Below are 19,856 nucleotides of genomic sequence, written 5' to 3' on the forward strand. Positions count from 1 at the left end.
CCTGATGTTAAGGGAGGAGATTTCAGGAAATGTTTGGAAAACAGTTTGGGCCTCTACTTCCCCATCTGTAAAATGGGAGAGTCAGAACACTCCCAATCCACCTCTGGGATTCTGAGCCCCTTTAGCCATTTCCTCAGCAGATCAGCATGGGCATGAGCAGGGGTGGGTACTGTGCCCCAAGATGCAATGAGGGGAAAGAACCATTTGGAGACCCCACAGCATAGACTCTGAGGAAGCGTCCCCCACCCCCTCAACAACCCCATGGGCCCAGAAAGGGATAGGAAAGAGGAGGAGGGGGAGGAGTAAAAGAGAAACATGGAAAGAGGGCAGAGGAGGAGGAAAGGAGCATGAAGGAAGAAGACGGAACCGGAAGTCTTCAAGCTTGGTTTACCCTCTTGGTGGATGCAGCTAAAAGGTCCAGCAAACAGGTAGACTGGGGCAGTGGGCTGCGGGTGGTCTGGGACACCCCTTCTGCACTTAGGAGTCTTGAGCTGGGCTAGAACACTCACCCGCCCCGAGATACCACCAGCTTCACTTTCACTTTGTAGGAAACAATGATGCCCAGGATCTCCCGGTTGGCTCCTTCCCTCAACCTGCAAGGTAACAGAGGGAAGGTTCATGGACGATCGCTGGGTGGAAGAGACATGGCAGGGGTTGGGTGCAGTGGGGGCGGTAGCCAACCGTCCCTCTCCTTGGCCACTCTGCCACCAGGTGCAAACAGAACCCAGTATATGAGAAAGGTAGGCTTTGCCCTGAGTGGGTGGGAACTGGAGCCCTGGGTCCCATGTCCAGCTGTCAAACTCCCTCTCTGTGCACACCTGATAGCTCCCTTCCTCCCTGGGCCTGAGTCCCAGCAGCATGGTGAGGGCTGGGCTCTTTCTACCCCTGGTTGGATGGACTCTGCTTCTTTTTTTTTTTTTTTTTTATTTATTTATGATAGTCACAGAGAGAGAGAGAGAGAGAGAGAGAGAGAGAGAGGCAGAGACACAGGCAGAGGGAGAAGCAGGCTCCATGCACTGGGAGCCTGATGTGGGATTCGATCCTGGGTCTCCAGGATCGCGCCCTGGGCCAAAGGCAGGCGCCAAACCGCTGCGCCACCTAGGGATCCCTGGACTCTGCTTCTTTTGCTGCCCAGCAATCTGTGTGGCACAAAGGGCCAGACAGCGGGTTCAGGGAGGGAGAGGGAGGTTGGCAAGGCAGAGGAGGAGGTATTGGGGAAGACATGCAGGAGGTGGCCCCTCCACCAAGTCTTGAAGACAGGATTTGAGCCAGGGTGGAAGAAGAGGGCAAAGGCTTGGAGGCAAGTGGTCAGCATGTCCATGTGGACAACTGTGCGTCTGGAGCAGAGGATCCATGTTGGAAGTCAGGGGTAGGGTGTTGCAGAGGCAGGCCAAAGCCCCACTGGAGGGCCAGGCCTCAATGGCCAGGGTAAGGCGAGTTCCCCACATGCCAGGCCTCCACCAGAGCAGGGTAGCCTCAGAGTCAGTGATGACCGTGAGGCAGGAGTGATCATACGGCCCAGGGATCCCTGCCTTTGAGGGGCACACTGACATCTGGTCTAGCCCTGCTCACTGTCCACATCTCCCCAGACGCCCCACTCCGACTCCTGATTCATCCTCTTGTGCTGGAGTCACTCCTTTCCTTCCAGCCTTGCTCTGTCTCAGGGACGCACCCCGTCTGATTGAAGACACGAGGTCAGGAGCTGCTGCCTTCTGCAAGAAGCCTCTCCAGGTTGCCCTCCCCTGGGCAAGCCAGCAGAGCCCAGTACTTACAAAGGAAGCAGGGTCTAGGGGCCCGTCTTGCTCTCTGTGTCACCCCTAGATAGGGGTGGGAGTAAGAGGACAATTCAAGCTCCTAAGATGGATCAGGGACAACGCCTGGGGAGAGGGTAACCATACCATGTGCTGGCACTAGTGGGAAAAAGGAAAGGTGGGTGTGGGCCCCCTGGAGTCAGGGGGTGGGGCAAGCAGGTCCTCACAAGGTGCTGGAGGCCAGGTTCGTGTCTTCATGCTTGAGCTTCCCGTCCAGGGCAAGGCCCCGCTTCTCTCGGTTGTTGGCCAGGAAGGGCGTCAGGGTGTAGACCTTGCAGAATGTTGAACTGGGCGCCACTGTGTCACTGGGAAGAAGGGAGGCAGGTGTGGACACAGCCCCCAGGGCCAACCCCCAGCCATCACCCCCAGCCCAGTCAGAACATATCAAAGACCATATAGTAACATTTAAAACATGTTTTTAACTTTCCAAAATACATTGCCATTAAAAAAAAATACATTGCCATTATATGTAAAGAAACACACACATACGTGAAAAATTATATGAAATGCACTTGCCTCCCCAGAGGAGGCAGGGCCAGGAAAAAAAACCAAAAACCACACAGATGTGTCTTCCAATGAGAGTAACTACTTCCTTTAGGTAAGAAAAGATGTTTCATCTGAGATCTCTTGCCTTAGCCGCTAACAAACTTGAGACAAAATTCCATGCTCAACCAGAGTAGCTGTCCTCAAGCCTAGATTTTTAAAATGTAATTATTCTCTACCCTCCCACATACAACCCCTTTTACCTAGTAAGTTGGATTATTCTCTTATCAGACAAGAAATACTGTGTACCTAGTACCTTGCCCTCTTTGTCTTGGCTGTTAGGAAGCTCAGAGCAAAGTATGTCCTTCAACCTAGGTTTCTGGTACAGTGTAATTACAGCCCCAGTTCCCTTTGATTCATTAGGTCTCATTTGGTCATTCTAGTTTTAATGGGTCTGTCCCTTGACTGTGGCATGTATTTTCTTGTAGCTAAACCAAGCAGGTGTTTTCTTAAAAGGCTATTTGGGATGATCTACTCTGAGCGACAAGGAAGTCTGAGATCCAGCCTTCTGTCAGGTGGAAAAGAACCATCTGCATCTGTAACTACAGCCAGGGCTTCTCATTTCCCCACCCACACATCCAAGGATGGGCTTGTGCTCACTTACTCAGCCTCTTCCATGGCCACAGGGCACTTGTACTGGGCTGTGTTAAAAAGGCAGATGTCCGCATACTGGCGCACTGAGAGGGAGAGGGAGACAAGGTGGTGTGAGCCAGGACTGCAGCTCCCGGGCATCCCAGGCTCCCTTGAGTTGGGGATGTTCAGCCCCAAGAATGGCCAGAGTGCACTGGGAGATTGTTCAAGAGACCACCCTCATCTTCCACACAAAGGGTAGCCCGAACACACCTGTTCCCTTCCATCACCAAAGGTCTCCCTCAGGGACAGCTTTGCCCAGAACCCAGGGAACTTAGAGGGTAGGTGACTTAAACAGTAAACTCATTACCTGGCCAATGAGTAGCCTGTGTTACTAGCCTCAAAAGCCTTTCCCTTTGGCCTAGAGTAGGCCCTGGGCTTTCCTGCGGGCCAATAGTTATCTACAAGGCTGTTAACAAGGGGAGAACCTTCAGCCACCCCCAACCCTTGGGAGAGTTCCCTCTTGCTGGCCCCATGGGGTGGCCTTCCACCCGGGGTACCCGAGATCTTGATCTTCTTCACTGTCTTGTTGGTGTTGTTGGTGACGTGGACATTAACGCTGATGGGTTCTCCATGGTAATAGATCTGGGAGGCAGAAGAAGAGAGAAGGGTTGGACCAGAGGATACTAAAGCTCCAGAAAGATGGAGGGAGAAGAGGCCCCATCATATATCCTAGGGTTCCCCAGACTTTGGCCACTCTGACGTTGGCCTCAAGTTCATCAGCCACTTCCCACTGATGCTAAGTCACTGGGCATGTTAGACCAGTTCTTTGTCAGGATTTTGAAAGATAATTGAATGAGGAGGTGATATTCCTGGGCTCTAGTCTGGACTTGGTGACCAGAAATAATGAGAACACTAATTATAATAATGATAAAGAGGATGAACACGGTGTGACCTTGGACAGGTTGGCTAAGCCTCGGCTTCCCCCCATCTGGAGGACTTGGACTAGGTGATGTATCAAGTCCCTGCTGGCTTGGGATGCCAGGAATTCTAGACACAGGAGGGCCTAGAAGAAGCAGGAGAGAGAGGTGGGGAAAGACGGGCCTGCTCACCAAGGGAACTGGCTCTGAATCCTTACTGAAGGACCTCAACTCAAATCTGTGGCCAACACTTGCCCTCAGCTATCCACAGAGAGAGAGAGAGAGAGAGAGAGGCAGTGCCCACACATTAAGAGGGGGACGGGGTGCAGGAAGACGGCCGAGACTCAGGTCCCTTCAGGAGGCACGCTGACTTCTTTTTTTTTTTTTAATTTTATTTATTTATGATAGTCACAGAGAGAGAGAGAGAGAGAGAGAGGCAGAGACATAGGCAGAGGGAGAAGCAGGCTCCATGCACCGGGAGCCCGACGTGGGATTCGATCCCGGGTCTCCAGGATCGTGCCCTGGGCCAAAGGCAGGCACCAAACCGCTGCGCCACCCAGGGATCCCCTTTTTTTTTTTTTTTTTTTTAATTTTATTTATTTATGATAGTCACAGAGAGAGAGAGAGAGAGAGAGAGAGAGAGGCAGAGAGGAGGCACGCTGACTTCTAAAGTCGATTGTATCCCTCAGGCTCATGCCCCACTCTGCCATTCCTTTAGGCCCCCAGAGGCTTCCCCACAGCCCCCTAAGGGATGTCTCAGATTCCCTGAACCCTGTGGTCTTAGGACTGGGGGCAGAAGCTCTTACCTACCCCAGGAGCCCTGGTGACCATGAGAGAACTGGGATGGGATGTCCCAGCCCCAGGAGAACAGCCCCCACCCCCTGCCAAGTCCAAGCCTCCTACCTCCTTATCCAGGGAAGCTTCTAGATGCAAGGGCTTGTCCGACATGAGGAACTGCCTGGTGGTCTCAGCTGTGGGCTGGGGGCCAGGCCTCTCCGGGGCATACTGAACCTTCCTGATCACCAGGCGCACAGAATTCCTAATGGAGATGGGCAGAGCAAAAGATAGCCAGAGTCACCTGCCTCCATCCTCCTTCCTCATAACCCTCCCTTTCCTCCTCAGGAGACTGCCATGGCTCCCCCGGCGTTACAATCCAGACCAAACTGCAGAGGTGGACACAGAGGCCTTGTCACCACCTGGCCCCACTCCATCCTCCCCCATTGTGTACACAGCCACCCCCACTTCCTCACTATCATCCTCAGTGGTTCATCTCGTCCTGTCTCTGCAGCTTTGCTTACACCGGACCCCCGCCTGCAATACTCTCCTCCTGCTTCTACCCTCATTTATTTCCTTCTTCAGGACCCAGCTAAATACCTCCTCTTCCAGGAAACCTTCCTGGATCAGCTCACTTGATCTTGTCCCGGTCTTAACTCCCACACCAGCGGAGCTGAACCACCCCATGGCAGTCCCTCATGTGGATCTGTGCCTTGGCAGCCAGCAGGATGGCGAGAAAGGAACTATGTTTCACTTCCCACATCCCTTACTTTACTTAATAGTGTAAGCTCCTTAAGGAGCAAAATTTTTATCTCAATTGTTCACTGCTGTGTTTTCAACATCTATGACAGTGCCTGCCATATAACAAATGCCTTCCAAATATCTATTAAATCAAAATCTGCAGAGGGACCCCATGAAAAGGTGGGGGCTCAGAGAGGTGACGGGGTTCAGTGAGGGGGTGTGGATTCAATCAGGGGGATGTAGGCCAGTGACAAGGATGGGGACCCAGTGAATAGATGGAGGCCCAGAGATGAGATGGGACTCAGTGAAAGGGACAGGGGCTTAGGGAAGAAACGAGGATACAAGGATTGGGAGGGGATGGGATCTGGTGAGGCAGTGCCTGCGATGTGCTGGGTGTGCCAGCATCCCCATTTCTCACCTGCACCCCCTAGAACTGGACAGCCAGGCTGAAGGTCTGAGCTTGCCCCTTACTAACTATATGCCCTTGAGAAAATTCACCCCTGGATCTCAGTTTCCTCATCTGTAAAATGGCAACAGTAGCAACACCTACCTCCCAGGGTTGCTGAGAGGATTAAATTAGTTCCTACATGTTCACCACCCTGAATAGTGTCTGGTCCTTAATAGGCCCTTCATAAACGATAGCTGCTATATCATTATCAGTAGTATCTCTGATGTGGACTTAAAATGTCACACTGGCATAGGGTGAAGGCAGTGGCCCTCAGTGTCGTTCCTCTTCCTTGCTCCGGTCAGGCCCCCTTCAAAAACCCACGAACCCCTATCTTTCCCCTGGTCTCAGGTCTGAAGAAGAAAAGGAAGACAGAGAAGCCAGGGAGAAGGGTCCCATCTCCCCACACCTTGGAGTTGCCTGGGCTGGAGATGGAGATGCTCAATACGCTCTTCAGCCGCCAGGTGGCAAACTCAGCCCACTCCCTAAGAAGCCGCAGTGCCCTCCCTCAGCCACCCTCAGCCAGGCTCGGTAGGAATGCGGGCGGCTGCCTGGGGAGGCAGGGTGCATCAGAGTGGGGGGCTGAGGCCAGCCTCGCCTCCTCGCCAGAAGACAGGGCAGGGCCTGCCTTGAGGAGGAACAGGCACGAGAGCAGGGCTGGGCAGTCTATCTCAGAAGTCAGGTCCAGCTGTTTCCAGCTGCCAGTCTGGACTGTCTGCCCAGGGCTGTGCCTCTCCAGAGAACACTACCTCTTCTGACACGTGGGCTGACCCATCCCACACCCCACTGCCGCCCCCACTACTACCTGCTGCTGATGGCTTCCCAGGAGAAGTAGGAAGTAGGGGTTCAGGGTGGCTGGAAAAAACTCTTGCTCACTCTTTAAAATGATCCAAATTTTGTGTTTCTTTCCAAAATAAAATAAAAACATGCAGTCTCATGGGGCAAGACTTGAAGCAGGGTGATGGAGGAGGCAGGTTCAGCATTGTAAAGGGAGAAATCCTGAGGCCTGAGGCCTGAGCCCTAAGCCCCAGACAGTTGAGCCACTTTCTCCAGGAACCCCTCCAGGACTTGCCAGCCTTCCAGAGGGCCCTTCTTGGAGTTTCTGGGGCTGGAATATGCGGCCCCTCCTCACACACTTCCAGGTATTGTTACTTATCTCTTCTCTGACTTTGCTGGTCTTGTCTCTCTCCCTCTGCCAGTAGGCAGCCCACACCCAGCGGAAGCTGTGCCCTTCTCACCGCTTGTGGATCTTTTCCTCCAGGTTCTCGGCACAGAAGGCTTTGACCTCGTAGTCCACACCACAGGCCTGAGGAGAAGGGGCTGCTGACCACAGGGTCCCGACAGCACAGCCATCCCACCCTCTTATTTTACAAACCAGGACCCTGGAGGGGAATAGCAAACTTCACAGGCCAACCGCCCCTCAGCCTGATTCAGGACCCTGTGATCGGCCTCAGCCCCAGTGCTGTGCTGCACCCCAACCCCACCTGGCCTTCCCACAGAGCTCCCCTAGCTCCCCCAACACTGGGTGTCCCAAACTGCCCTAACTGGGCTCCACCCTGCAGACACCTGCCTGGTCTGGGCAGCTGTCCTCATTAAGGCAGCCACTCGGCAATAACAATGGGGGTGCTCAGCAGTCCTAGGAGGGGAGCACAGACTATGTGCAGACCCAACAGTGCTCTGGTGGCTCACTCCACCCTCTAAACTGCAGGAGGAGGCATAGCCTCTCATCTCCATTTTGCAGGTGAAGACAAGGGGGCTCAGAGATCTGGGGCCTGTGACACTAGTAGTGTCACTTCTCTTGGAGCCTCCATTTCTCCACTTGTGAGACCACAGTGAATGGACCCCCATGCAAGGTTGTGAGGCCAAGAGGTAGTCCAGAGAACATTTTGGTTCTGCTGCAGCCAACAGTAAGCCCAGGAGAGACTGCATGTAATGGAATGCGGGGGTGAGGATGACACCCTATCTGCCTGCTGCCCTGTATGAAAAGAGCCGGCTTATCTGAGGCAGTGTTGAAGTGGCTTCCACACAGGGAGGCTTCCACACAGAGTTCCGATGCCTCTCAGAAAGCCAGGGCCCTGGGGATACAAATGTCCTTTACCCGGAGAGAGGCTTCCAGAGACGTGACCCACCTTCCCCGTGTCTTCAGGCCCTGGCTGCAATGTCACAGAGCACGGGAGGTTTGGAGGGATCTGTTAAGAGGACAGACAGGTCTCCTGTCACATTGACCATTGAGCTCCTCATGTTGCCCACCCACCACCCCCACACACATTTATCAGACCAGGGGGCCCTAGCAACAGGCCATGTCTCCCCCATCAGACCATGCCAAGGATGCCCCACACTGGGCCAGAAGCCCTCCAGTAAAGCCAAGGATTTCAGTGCTTTTCTTTATCTAAAGGATTTTGCCTAGGGGCATCTGGGTGGCTCAGTGGTTGACTGTCTGCCTTCGGCTAAGGTTGGGATTCTGGGGTCTGGGGATCGAGTCCCGCATTGGGCTCCCTGCATGGAGCCTGCTTCTCCCTCTGCTGTGTCTCTGCCTCTGTGTGTCTGTCATGAATAAATAAAATCTTAAAAAAAAAATTAAAATAAAGTGTTCTGCCTAGATTGTAGTAGGCAGAACAAGCCCCCCCACCCCCTCAAAGGTGCCCACCTTCTAATCCCCAGAACCTTCAACTGCTACCTTACTTGGCAAAGGGGATTTTACAGGTGTGATTAAGTTAAAACTCTTGAGATGGGGAGAGTAGCCCGAGTTATCCAGGTGTGCCCGATGTAATCACAATGGACCTTAGCAGGGAAAGCAGGAAACAGAAGAGTCGGTGTCAAAGTGGTGGGCTGCAAGAAAGACTGACCAGCCATTGCTGGCTTTGAAGACAGAGGGGTAGGCTTCAAGCTAGGGAACACAAGCAGTTTCTAGAAGCTGGAAAAGGCAAGGCCTAGAGCCTCCAGAAAGAATACAGCCCTGCTGACACTTTGATTTTAGCCCAGTGCAACCTGTTTTTTTGTTTGTTTGTTTGTTTGTTTGTTTGTTTGTTTGTTTTGACTTGTAACCTCCAAAACTGTAAGGTCAGAAACTTGTGTTTTAATGGTCACATTTAATTCCCACCAGGTTGGCAGCAGCTTGTTTGTTACAGCAGCCACAGGAAACCAATACATCTGCCATGGACAGGATGACTGTAATGTCTCTCCTCTGGTTTCCCAGAAAGCCAGGGGATTTCACTGAATCACAGAATCAGAGTCTGAGAAACAGGAAGTTTTAAAATCCAGAATCTGGGAGTCTTTCCATTTGGAAAAGTGGCAGAGCAGGGAAATCACTACATGCCATCCCTCATTAATGAGCTGCGCTGGAGCTCAGCTGGAGCTGGGCCGAAGCCGGGCATGCGGGCAGCTGGTCTGAGGGAGGAGACAGTCCTGTAGTAATTCAGAGGTGAGAAAGGGCTCCTTCTTTCTCTGCAGCCTCTGCCCACCCGGCTCTCTCCCGCCACGAGCTGGACTCGGGAGGGTCCAAGGAGTAGCTCAGAGGTAAGGTGACACCCCTGGCAGTGGCCAGAGAAGAGACACTTACCAGGAAGTATAAGTGACAGTGCCCCAGGTCCCAATGTACACTGAGAAATTGAGTGACATGGAGCTGCTGCCCCAGCTGTCCCCATGTGCTTGCCCACAGGGCTTCCTACTGGTGGTGCAGTTGGCAGTCCCTAACCTCAAAGGTGAAAGGATAGGCATGCTCGCCCAGCTTCTTGATGAGGCGCTCCTGCAGCCGTGTCAGGGGCTTCTTGTCCTCAGGGGCTGGCGGGAAGGACTGCACGTTGGCCACAAACAGATCCTTGCGAAACGTCAGGCCCAGGACATCCAGGTCCTCCCGGCCATAGCGGAAGGCGCAGGTCAGTGTCACGTAGACTGTGGGAGCAGGGGGCATGGAGGATGAGCCCAAGAGGGCAGCAAACAAGCCCCCAAGAGCACCAGCTGAGCCCTGGGATTGGCCCAACTGGAGCTCAAAGGTCTGTCCCAAAGCTCCTGTGTGGGAAGGCTGTGCAGCCCTCGGGATGGGGGTACTGGGTACCCAGGAGAACCACTCAGACCTGGCCCCTAGGGGGAGGTGAGGGCTGACTGCTGGATCAGTTCTGTCCTTTCCCATGCCCCACTCTGGCCAGTGTGGGGAGCACAGGAGATGGTCTGACAGGGTTGGTGAGGGCTGGAGAAGGCTGGTAGGACCGGGGTGGAGGGCAGGTGGGGCTGGGGAAGTGATGTGGCTGGAGAGAGCAGAGGGAGAGGGAAACAAGTGCTGGGTGGTGTCTAGAAGGTGTGGGGTCCTCTCCTAGCCCAACCCCCACCCCACATCTTCCTGCTGACCTTGGACAAGCCCTTCACCTCCCTGGGATTCAATTTTCTCTCCTATAATGAGACTCTAATTCCTGCCCTAATGGGCATCCCCGGCCTTGCGAAAGTCATGATATATTGATGTGAGTGCTCAGGGAATTGAAAAGGTTCTCCTATAATAGGCATAGGTGGGCTGCCCAGGCGAAGGGAAGAGCCAGTGGGGCTGGGCAGGGAAAGGCCTTAAAATTAGTTGGTGTCATGTCTGGGACTCATGGAGGCCCTGGGCTAGAGGTCAGTAGGGAATAGGAGGCCCCCTCACAGCCCAGAGGTGGGGACCACTTCCTCACCTCTCCTCTCCTTGAGATACTCAGGATCCACCAGGACCACGCCATCTGGAAGAAGGACAAGAGAGTAAGCAGACCCTCCCAACTTGACCTCTCAAATTCTTGAGCCCCAAACACCAAGCCAGGCCTGACCTCACCATCTGTCTGTGGACAAGCCTCATGAGAGAAATAGGGGAGGCCAGCACCCGTAGGAAGGCACTGCCATGCCCCAGCCCCTACCCTCAGGCGGCCCTACAGACCCAGCTGGCAACTGGTCTGTTTCTTCCCTGTTAATAAAAACACCAATATGGGTCCCAAACCCCTACGAGCAGGTGTACTTTAGAATTTCGAGATTCTAAAAGGCCATGTGGTACATCTTCCATATATTCTGTAACACCCTCTGAAGGATCTGGGGCAGTGCCCCATGATCAAACCCATTAACACCTCAGCAGGGAAACATGAATCTTTTCACAAAGAGGCTAAAGTATAAAGAGCTTCCTATAGTTCAGGTCAGGTTTTGTCACTAAATGAATCCTACATCAAACTTACCAGTAAGTTTAGACTTCTAGAGTTTCTTGGATTTGGGATTTGCCATCAGGAGTTGTGATCCTACAGAACCGACCTCCCAGGCCTCCCGTGAAGACCAACTGAGTTAATATGTTTAAAGCTGAGATGGTGCCCGGTTCATGGGACTCTACAGAGAATGTCCCCGGGCCTGGCCGTGGCAGTGCGGAGTCCAGCTAGACACAAAGGACATTTTCTCCCTGTGGGATCCCAGGAAACTGGAAATACAGGCTCCTTGCCTTGACATCCCCGGTCACCTCTGGCCATACTTCACCCAGCCATACCCACTGAACAAGCAAAATTCTCTCCTCAACTCTCACCCACTGCCACCCTCCCCCTACATCCATGCTGCCCCCATAGCAATCTCTCAGGGAATGTCAGAGGCTGCCCCTGGAAGGGAGTGTTAGAGGGCTCCTGGTCCCATCCAGTCCTGGGCAGGCCCAAGGGATACTCGGCCAGGGGTGTCTGCCCCACCGCAGAACGTGCCCATCTTCCCTCTTTCTTCTGTGGGTGTTTCCTCTGTGCCTGAGCACCCAAGGTCTCTGTACAAAGTAGGGGGAAAAGGGCAATTCCCCAACCGGAGATGTCAGGGAAGGCTTCCTGGGGGACAGAAGCAGTGGGCAGGTCTTAAAGGAGAAGTACGGGTCACCGGTTAGATGACCAAGGGACAGCGCAAGCGGACAGGGGGAAGCGTGTAGATCCTGGGGGTGGTAGAGGAAGCAGGGCCAGGCCTGACTCACAGTGTCCTGTCTGCAAGACTGGGGGCGTGCGCTTGCCCCGGAGCCCAAAAGGGAACCATGGCAGATAGTTAAGCATTGGGAATTCACAATCAGCTCACTGTTGTGATGGGCAAGGTGTTTCTCTCTGTGTCATTTGATCAACTCTCGACAGTGACCTCAGAGCTCCCTGGGATCCCCAGGGCCTGGCTCAAAGTAGGTGCTCTGTGAACACTGACTAAACAGCTCTCAGGGTGCCGGTGTGTGGTGGAGGAGCTGATTCCCTCCTGCTCCCGCCCCCAGCCTCTGTGTCACCCCCACTGCTGTCCTTGATAGGCCAATGGATAGGGACAGAGCCTGACCCCAGATAGTCTGCAGGAAACTGTGCCTTGTAGCAGGTCGTAGGCAAACCAGGCAAACTGGTGTTCCTCCCAGACAGCACAGGGGAGGAAAGGTGGGGTTGTCCTACTCCAGGCCAGGAAGGGAGGGCCTAATGGGCAGCTGATGCTCTGCAGCCCGCAGCTCTACACATACCCCTTCAGCAGAAGGACCCCGGGGACTCCCCAGTTCTCCTGTTCCCACTGTCACAAAGGTCTCCCCCTCCCAGTGACCCCAAACCTGCCAGCTGTGCTCTCTGCTCCCACCTCGGCTCCAGAACCACACATTCACTTCTGCCTTCTGGCCCTAGGACAGCTCCCGGGGATACATGACAGAGGCCACATTCTCTGTGAATGTTCCCCATGCAACACATCTAGTTCCTTCACCTGGACTTGGCCTCAGGCAGTTTCCAGTGTCCATCCTCCCAACCTGCCACTTCCTTTGGCCTCACTTTGGTCTGTTCTTGTCCCTTTGGGATCATTTAACTTCTCTGGGCCTCACTTTCCCCATATGTGAAATAGGGATGATTCTGGGCCTCCCTCCCTCCCTCCCTCCCTCCCTCCAAGAGCTGTGGGAAGAGACAGTGAGGTCAGACTCTTCTAACGAGAGCTATGGTTCTTAGCATCCTAACCATGGGTGACTATGCCTCTCAGAGGGATATCTGGCAATGTCCAAAAACATTTCTGATTGTCCTACCGGGTGGCGATAGTCCTGGTGTCTAACAGATAGAGCCCAGGGATACTGGTCACCATCCTACAACAGGATGGTCCCACCAACAAAGAATTATCCAGTCCAAAATGTCAAGAGTGCTGAGGCTGAGAAATCTTCAACAAGAGTAAGGCTTTGAAAGGTGCCTTTAGCCATAGCCCAGCCTCTGACAAGACCCCCTTGTGGGTGAGTACAGCCCCCATCTCATAAGCCCCAAGGTTTTCTTCCCATGTCCCATCTTTGCCATCAGGATGCAGCAGAACAAAGGTTCTGTGGAGCTAGGCTGCCCCGGTTTGGATCCAGGCTCCTCAACCTACTAGTTCTGTGACCTGGAGCAAGTCACTTAACCTCTCTCTGCCTCATTCTCCTCAGCTGCAAAGCAGAGATAATAATGGATAATAATGGAGCTACCCTTGGTGTCTGGTATGTACTAAGCCTTACACCTGGCTGCTCACCCTCCTTACTGTCAGGCCACCCTCCCTGTTTCTTCCCTCCATCCACCTGCCCTTTCCCCTCACATGGTCCTTGCTGAGGGAAAAGGAGCTGCTTGGTAAAAGTGGTAAATGTTTGCTGACTGCCATGGGAAGCCACTCACACCCTGTTCTGGGGACCAGGCCCCGAGGAGAGCCCTCAGCTGTGGGTGGCTTTAACACATCCTTCTCTAGAAGGGGCCGGGTCAGCCCCACCTTTCCCCACCTTCCTCCTCGGCCTCCTGGGACTCACCCACAGGATCCACGAGGTCGATGTGATCCACAAAGTCCCGCTTTCCCAGATAGACAGTGAGCTGGGAAGAGAGGCACAGGGGGGTGTTAGCAGCTGTGGGCCTGGAGGGCATGTCCCAGAAAAGCCACTGGCCCTCACTCTGGAGGAAACCCTGGGAGCTGCCTCTGAAATGGCTAAACCCAACCCGAACCCACATCAGAGTCCTAGCTGGACTTGGACCTGAGCTCCAGCCCCAATACTAATAAACTCTTGTACAATTCTGAAAGCACCTATTTATTCTAAACCCCTGTGAAGCAGTTGTCCTTGTTCCCATTTTACAGACGAGGATACTGAGGCCTGAGATCTTCACGCTGAGCACTGCTGACAGCAGAGCAGCAGCAGCAAAGAAATAAGCTGCCTGGGAGCGCTGGGCACATCTCTGAGACAGCAAGGGCAACCCAGGGCAGGGCCAGCGGCGCTAAGGGTTGCCAGTGCTCTAAACCCTGAGCTCTGTGCTTCTCACTGCCCCTCACCCCTGTGCAGTCTGCGAGGGTCCACTCATACCAGCACTGCTTTTCAAGGCAATGAGGAACTGGGAGCCAGTGTCCTGCTGGGTAGCCAGCCTGCAGGGAAGAACCTCCTGAGCTAGAATCCAGAATGTCATCCAAGACACTTCCTGCATCCTGCCGAGCACCCCCTCCATCCTCGCTCTCAGTCCACCCCTCCTCCTCCCCACAGCCACTGTTGCCTGGACGACACACCAGACTCACAGCCCCCTCTGTGGCCTGCTGCCCGCAGCCTCACATGCTCTCGGCCTTTCTCCCCTCCTTAGCCAGACTGGTTATACTAGAACGCAAATCTAATGATGCAACCCCCATCTGAAAACCCTCTAATGGTTCTTATGCCCAGAGGTAAGATAACAAATGGGTTTCATTCCAAATGCCAACTCTGATAGATTGGGGGCTGCCTGAGGCTCTGGGTTGAGAAGGAATCTAAGATGGAATCCTGGCTCAGCAGGACAGGGTGAACAGTGATTGCTGATGTCTGCTATGGGCACAGAAGGCAGACGTGGGACCACTGTGGTGTATTGGCTAGCTCAGGCCAGAAATCCAAGCTCTCAGATTCAACTGCTGTTGATGCCCCTACACTCCCTGTGAGTTATGATCATGCCTAGAATGCCCCTTTCACCCTGCCTTGCTTGGATATGCATCCCTTTCAGAGAAGCCGTCCTGACTATCCAGGCTGGGTCCTGCAGCCCCTGGGCATCCCTTTATCTCACCCCTGCCACTTTAGGTGGAAATGATCCGTTTCTGTGTCTGCCTCCCCCATCTGGCTGTGAGTGGCATGGGCTGTGCTTTATTTGTCTTGGTATTCCCTGTCCCAGTCCCCGCCGGCTTGGCCTGTACCCGACAAGGAATGATGTCAGTAATATCTATTTACTGAACTGAAAAGAAAGCAGGATGGAGCCTGGGGCCTGTGGAAAGAAAGAAAGCAGGACAGGCCCTGGGAACTGCCCTGGATAAGTAGGTGATGCCAGGGTTCAGCAGAGAGGCTCTAGGGGCCTCTCACACCAGGGGAATCAGTGCCCCAGAGGCCCTTAGCACTTAGTCTAATTATCACACTCACACTGAAGTCTCTCTAGGACAGGCTGTGTCTCAAACCAGAGCAGCGGCTCCCTAAAGTCCAGGGAGTTATACCTCCCTCTGGGACAGAGTTTCCTGAGAGGCCCCCCACCCTGTCAGCTCCTTGGACAGCTCCTAAGGATAGATGGGGGGTAGGCAGAGGGTCCTGCATGGGCAGTAGAAATGTCCAAGAGAGGACAAGCATCTAGGGCCAAGGAGGAGCTGGGTTGTGGTTGCTACAGACTCACCTTTCCATTCGGGCTTGCCTTCTTGAACACCCTGCAAATAGAAAGAGAAAGCCAGGATTAACGCATCCCGCCAGGGGAAGGCTCCTGCAGGCCGTCCCTTGGCAGGACAGAGGACAAACACCTCGAGTGATTTCCAGGCACCATCCAAGACTTGAGAGCCACAACAGTGTCTGGTATAACCGGATCTCACCATCTCCAGCGCTACCCCCCACCCTCCACCCAAGCCTCCATTATTGCCATTATAGCTCTTGTGGGATCTGGCCATGGCCCCCTCAGCCTCCTCTTCACACAGTAGGCCAAGGGAGGCTCTAAAGATAGGTCAAGCCATGCTGCTCATTTGCTCAAAGTCCTCCCAGCTCATGTTGAAGAAAAGCCCTGTGTGTGTGGTCTGTCCTGCCTCCTTTACCCCTGGGCATCACCTCCCACTCTCCCTCACCCTTCCAGTCACAGTACCTCCTTGCTGTTCCTCCAACACACCAGATTGGGTGGGTTCTGCCTCAGGGCCTTTGCTCGAGCAGCACCCTCCCCTGGGATGCTCTCCACCCCCACCCCCACCCCAGATCTGCCCCCAGCCCCAAGCCTTCTGTGATGGGGTTTCACTGTGGCTTCACCCTGCATCTCCTCCTCTGGCTCTATTTTCTTTCCCACAGTACTCACTTGCTAACCTACTATACAAGCGACTTGCTAATTTATGCCTGTCTGCTCTGCTAACATGCCAGCTCCGCAAGGCAGAGAGCTTTGTCTTTCTTCTTCTTGATGTATCCTGAGTACCTAGGATGGCATCCCTAGTAGGCATTTAATAAATCTGTGTTAATGTGTGCCAGGTAGCAAGCACTCAACAAATATTAGTTGAGTGGGTGCATGAATGAATCAGTGAATGAATCAACTGAGAAACTGAGGCCCAGGATAGACAGGGGATGTGCCCATGGCCACACAACAGAGCACTGGATGCCAAGTCAGGCAGACATGTGGCCCCCAACTCCTGCCAAGTGCTTCTAGAGCACCCTGCAGCCTCCACCAGCACCCTCATCCCTTTCCCTCAGCAGGGTCTGGGAGCCTGAGACCCCCATCATCTAGCTCCAGAATTGCTCAGAGTAATGTTGGGAGAGAAGAATAAGGAAAGAGGCAGAGACTAGAGAAGGTGCTGGAGAAGGGGAAGAGGCAGAGGAGGAGAGAGGGCTGCTGCCATGTAGGTGTGGGATGAGAGATAAAACAAACAAACAATAAAACACAGGAGATGGGCACCCCGGGGGGGGGGGGGGGGGTTGGGCTCAGGGATTTAGCGCTGCCTTCAGCCTGGGGCATGATCCTGGAGACCTGGGATCGAGTCCCACATCAGGCTCCCTGCAAGGAGCCTGCTTCTCCCTCCGCCTGTGTCTCAGGCTCCCTGCACGGAGCCTGCTTCTTCCTCTGCCTGTGTCTCTGCCTCTCTCTCTCTCTCTCTCTGTCTCTCATGAATAAATTAATAAAATCTTAAAAAAAAAAAAAACAGGAGAGATGGAGCAGGCCAAGCCAGGCCCAGAGGATTCCAGGCAACCCAAATGCTTACCCAGGGGCAGGAGGTGCAGTGGGCAATGCAGGGTGAGGCCTGCAGCACCACAGTGATAGTCGCTCCTCACAGAAGGGGTGTGGGGGGGTGGCCTCCTTGGCCTCCTCAGCCCCCTCCCCTAACTTCTGGGGCCCACAGGGACCACTGAGAAGTTTGAGCTTGGCTTGCCAAGAAGGACCCGGCACATGTCTCTCCCATCTCCCCTAGTTCTGGGCTTTTCTTCTCCTCATAAATATTTATCAGTGTTTGGAGTGTGAAAATGCCACAGTCAGCTGAGGTGTAATGATCACTAAAGTGAGAAAAAATACAGATCACACAGTTTGAACCAGCAGTTCCCAAGCTAGAGCTGGACTTGCATAGGAGACCAGAGAAGTGCCATGGGCCAAAGGGACCCTCCAGTTCCTTCCAGAAACCTCGGCTCACCTCTCAGGAGCCCGGGGCCTGAGAGAAAGGAGAGATCACAAATGCCTGAGTTATAACTGAGTCAGGGAGAGCTGCTCTAGCGATCCTGGAGAGGAACAGGGGCACTGTCACCACAGGAGGGGGCTGGGGGCGAGAGTCCAGAGGGAGGGGGGAAGGAGGATGGGGAGTAAGAGGGCTGCAACAGTGCTTGTCGAGTGCCTAATTCTTTCTCGTAACACACTGTGAAATGGGCATAACTCCCGTTTTACAGATGATGATCTTACAGAGAGATGTAGTAATTTGTCCAGGAACACACAGCAAGCCTGAGGCTAAGTCAGGACTCAGACCCAATTCTGTCTGCCTCCAGAGGCTGAGTACTTTAAATCCACCCCTGCTGCTTTCCTAAAGCAGGTGTTTTTTGTTTTTGTTTTTGTTTTTGTTTTTGTTTTATCAACTTTGGGGCCGAGGAGTAGGGAGCAGAAAAGAGGGGAAATGAGTCTGGAGAGGGGAGGGGAGGGCAAAGAGATGAAAGGGCGAGTAGGGCGAGAAGGAGAACAGGGCAACACAAGGGCAGGAAGCAAGGCCAGAGTGTTGGGGAATGTCCTGTGCTAACTCCATCAGCCCCTGGGGCCACCTCCTCAGGAAGCCGGGACTCTGATGGCTTCCTCAAACAACAACAGCGGCTTCCCATGCCCTGGGCGCATGTTCTGCTCTAGTTGTGCCTCTCACTATTTGCCCCAGAACACTGCCAAGCCTTCAGTAGTCCCATTTCAGAGATGAGGAAACTGAGGCTCTGGGAGGTGAACTCTGGCTGTCTGTCTCCAGAGCCCATGTCCTTTCCACTCTGCTGCCCTCCCTGAAGTGACCCCACTGGCTTCCGGACGCCAACACTGTCAGGAAAACAGCCCCCTGGGGCGGCGGCGGCAGGTGCTTCCAGTCACCTGGGCCTGCACTTGTGCAGCACCACCCAGAAGGCCTCTGCCTGTCTGCCGTGAAGAGCAAGCACAAACATGCAAGACTGTGGTCGAAGCCAGACCTCCAGACTGTGGGATGGCTGGGTTTGGTTCACCCTGCCTCCCCCGAGAATCCCCGGGGCCCACCAGCCTGACTCCCAGAGTCAAAGCTGAGTCCCCGAGAGAAACAGCGGTGGTGTTCTAGTGGATCAAAGCTCATTGGACGCAAGCAACAGAAACCCAGCAAGGGTGGCTCGGGAAAAGGAGAATAAGGAGACAAAAATGTCACGGGAAGGATGCGCAGGCAGGAGGCAGGAGTGCTGGAGCCCCGGGCGGGGAAGCCATCAGCCTCTCGGGCAGTTGCTGTCTCTCCACCTGTCCCCCTGGGGCTGCATGTTCTCGGGCCTGTACTGCTCTCCGGGCCGCCGCTCCATCGTCCCCGGAGACCAACTGTCTCTGCTTACTCAGGGCTTTTCTGCTCCTCCATCGTTTTGGCTTGCAAGTGGCTCTCTCACTCCGACCCTGTTTCTACTCTGCCTCTCGCTCCGCTTCTCACTGTTAACTGGCTGAATGGCCCAAATCCAAATTCCCAGGAGAGGAATGTGATTGATCAGCTCCGCTCAGGTGCCCCATGCCTGGCCCAATCAGCTATGTGGAGGGTGTGTCATGTGACCCCCGACGCTTGGGCAGAGGAGGGTCTACACAGCAGCACTGTACTAATGGGGTGGGGGACATAACCCATTAGTCGGTAATGAAACCAACTTCAAGAGTTGCCACCAGTGCTTCGTTGTTCTGTTTGGTTTTAATGGAATAGAAGATCTAAGCGTGACATATGACAGCAAAGGTATAGCAGATATCATTATATTCATCAATATTCCATTTCTCTCTAAGGCTGGGCAAATTTTTCCAATCCTATTAAGTTAGGCATGCCTGTGTGGCTTGCTCTGGCCAATGAGATGGAAGTGTCACATTTCACTTCCGGGAAGAAGCATTTAAGGGCTAGCACATGTTTTAGTTTCCTAAGGAGCCTGTAACAAATGACAACAAACATAGCGGCCTTAAACAACACAAACTTATCTTACAGTTTTGTAGGTCAGAAGTTCAAAAGGTACCCCATCGAGTTAAAATCAAGATGTTGGCTGTGGGCTACATTCTTTTCTGAAGGCTCCAGGGTGAATCTGTTTCCTCACCCTTCCCTGCTTCTAGAAGCCACCCATATTTGTCTCATGGCCTCTTCCTCCATCTCCAAGGCCAACAACAGCAGGTTGAGTTCTTATTACATTGCATCATTCAGACCTCTCCTGCACCCCTCTTCTATTTTTATAGATCTCAAAAAATACATTCAGCCCCCTAATTTAAAGTCAACTGATTAGCAACCTTAATTTCATCTGCAACTGCAATTCCCCTTTGCCATGTAGTATAACATGCTCAAAGGTTCCAAGCATTAGTACATAGTCATCTTTGGAGAGCTATTCTTCTACTATCCCATCCTCCTTCCTCTGCCACTGAAACCAGCAATGATCCGTATGAAGAAGACTCCCGTAAACTAAGTGCCAGGGCTCTCCTGCTATATGAC

At 53.6% G+C, this 19,856-nt stretch overlaps 1 protein-coding gene across 10 annotated transcripts in view; it reads right to left on the bottom strand.

Moving 5' to 3' along the window:
- ARRB1 (arrestin beta 1) overlaps window positions 1-19,856 on the bottom strand; it is a 77,432-nt gene that overhangs the window by 12,016 nt on the left and 45,560 nt on the right. For 9 of the 10 annotated variants that reach the window (XM_072794653.1, XM_072794648.1, XM_072794650.1 and 6 more), the window contains 11 exons: window positions 15,377-15,407; window positions 13,528-13,588; window positions 10,463-10,507; window positions 9,499-9,695; window positions 7,934-7,993; window positions 7,043-7,110; window positions 4,748-4,883; window positions 3,485-3,569; window positions 2,959-3,031; window positions 1,979-2,116; window positions 510-593 (listed from right to left, as the gene is read on the bottom strand). In XM_072794653.1, the coding sequence (XP_072650754.1) occupies window positions 510-593; window positions 1,979-2,116; window positions 2,959-3,031; window positions 3,485-3,569; window positions 4,748-4,883; window positions 7,043-7,110; window positions 7,934-7,993; window positions 9,499-9,695; window positions 10,463-10,507; window positions 13,528-13,588; window positions 15,377-15,407 (978 nt within the window). The remainder of the gene's footprint in view (window positions 1-509; window positions 594-1,978; window positions 2,117-2,958; window positions 3,032-3,484; window positions 3,570-4,747; window positions 4,884-7,042; window positions 7,111-7,933; window positions 7,994-9,498; window positions 9,696-10,462; window positions 10,508-13,527; window positions 13,589-15,376; window positions 15,408-19,856) is intronic. The other variant, XM_072794656.1, reaches the window with a different exon arrangement.

The sequence above is a fragment of the Canis lupus genome, chromosome 23 (genome assembly GCF_048164855.1).
Source record: "Canis lupus baileyi chromosome 23, mCanLup2.hap1, whole genome shotgun sequence".
NCBI classification, from domain to species: domain Eukaryota; kingdom Metazoa; phylum Chordata; class Mammalia; order Carnivora; family Canidae; genus Canis; species Canis lupus.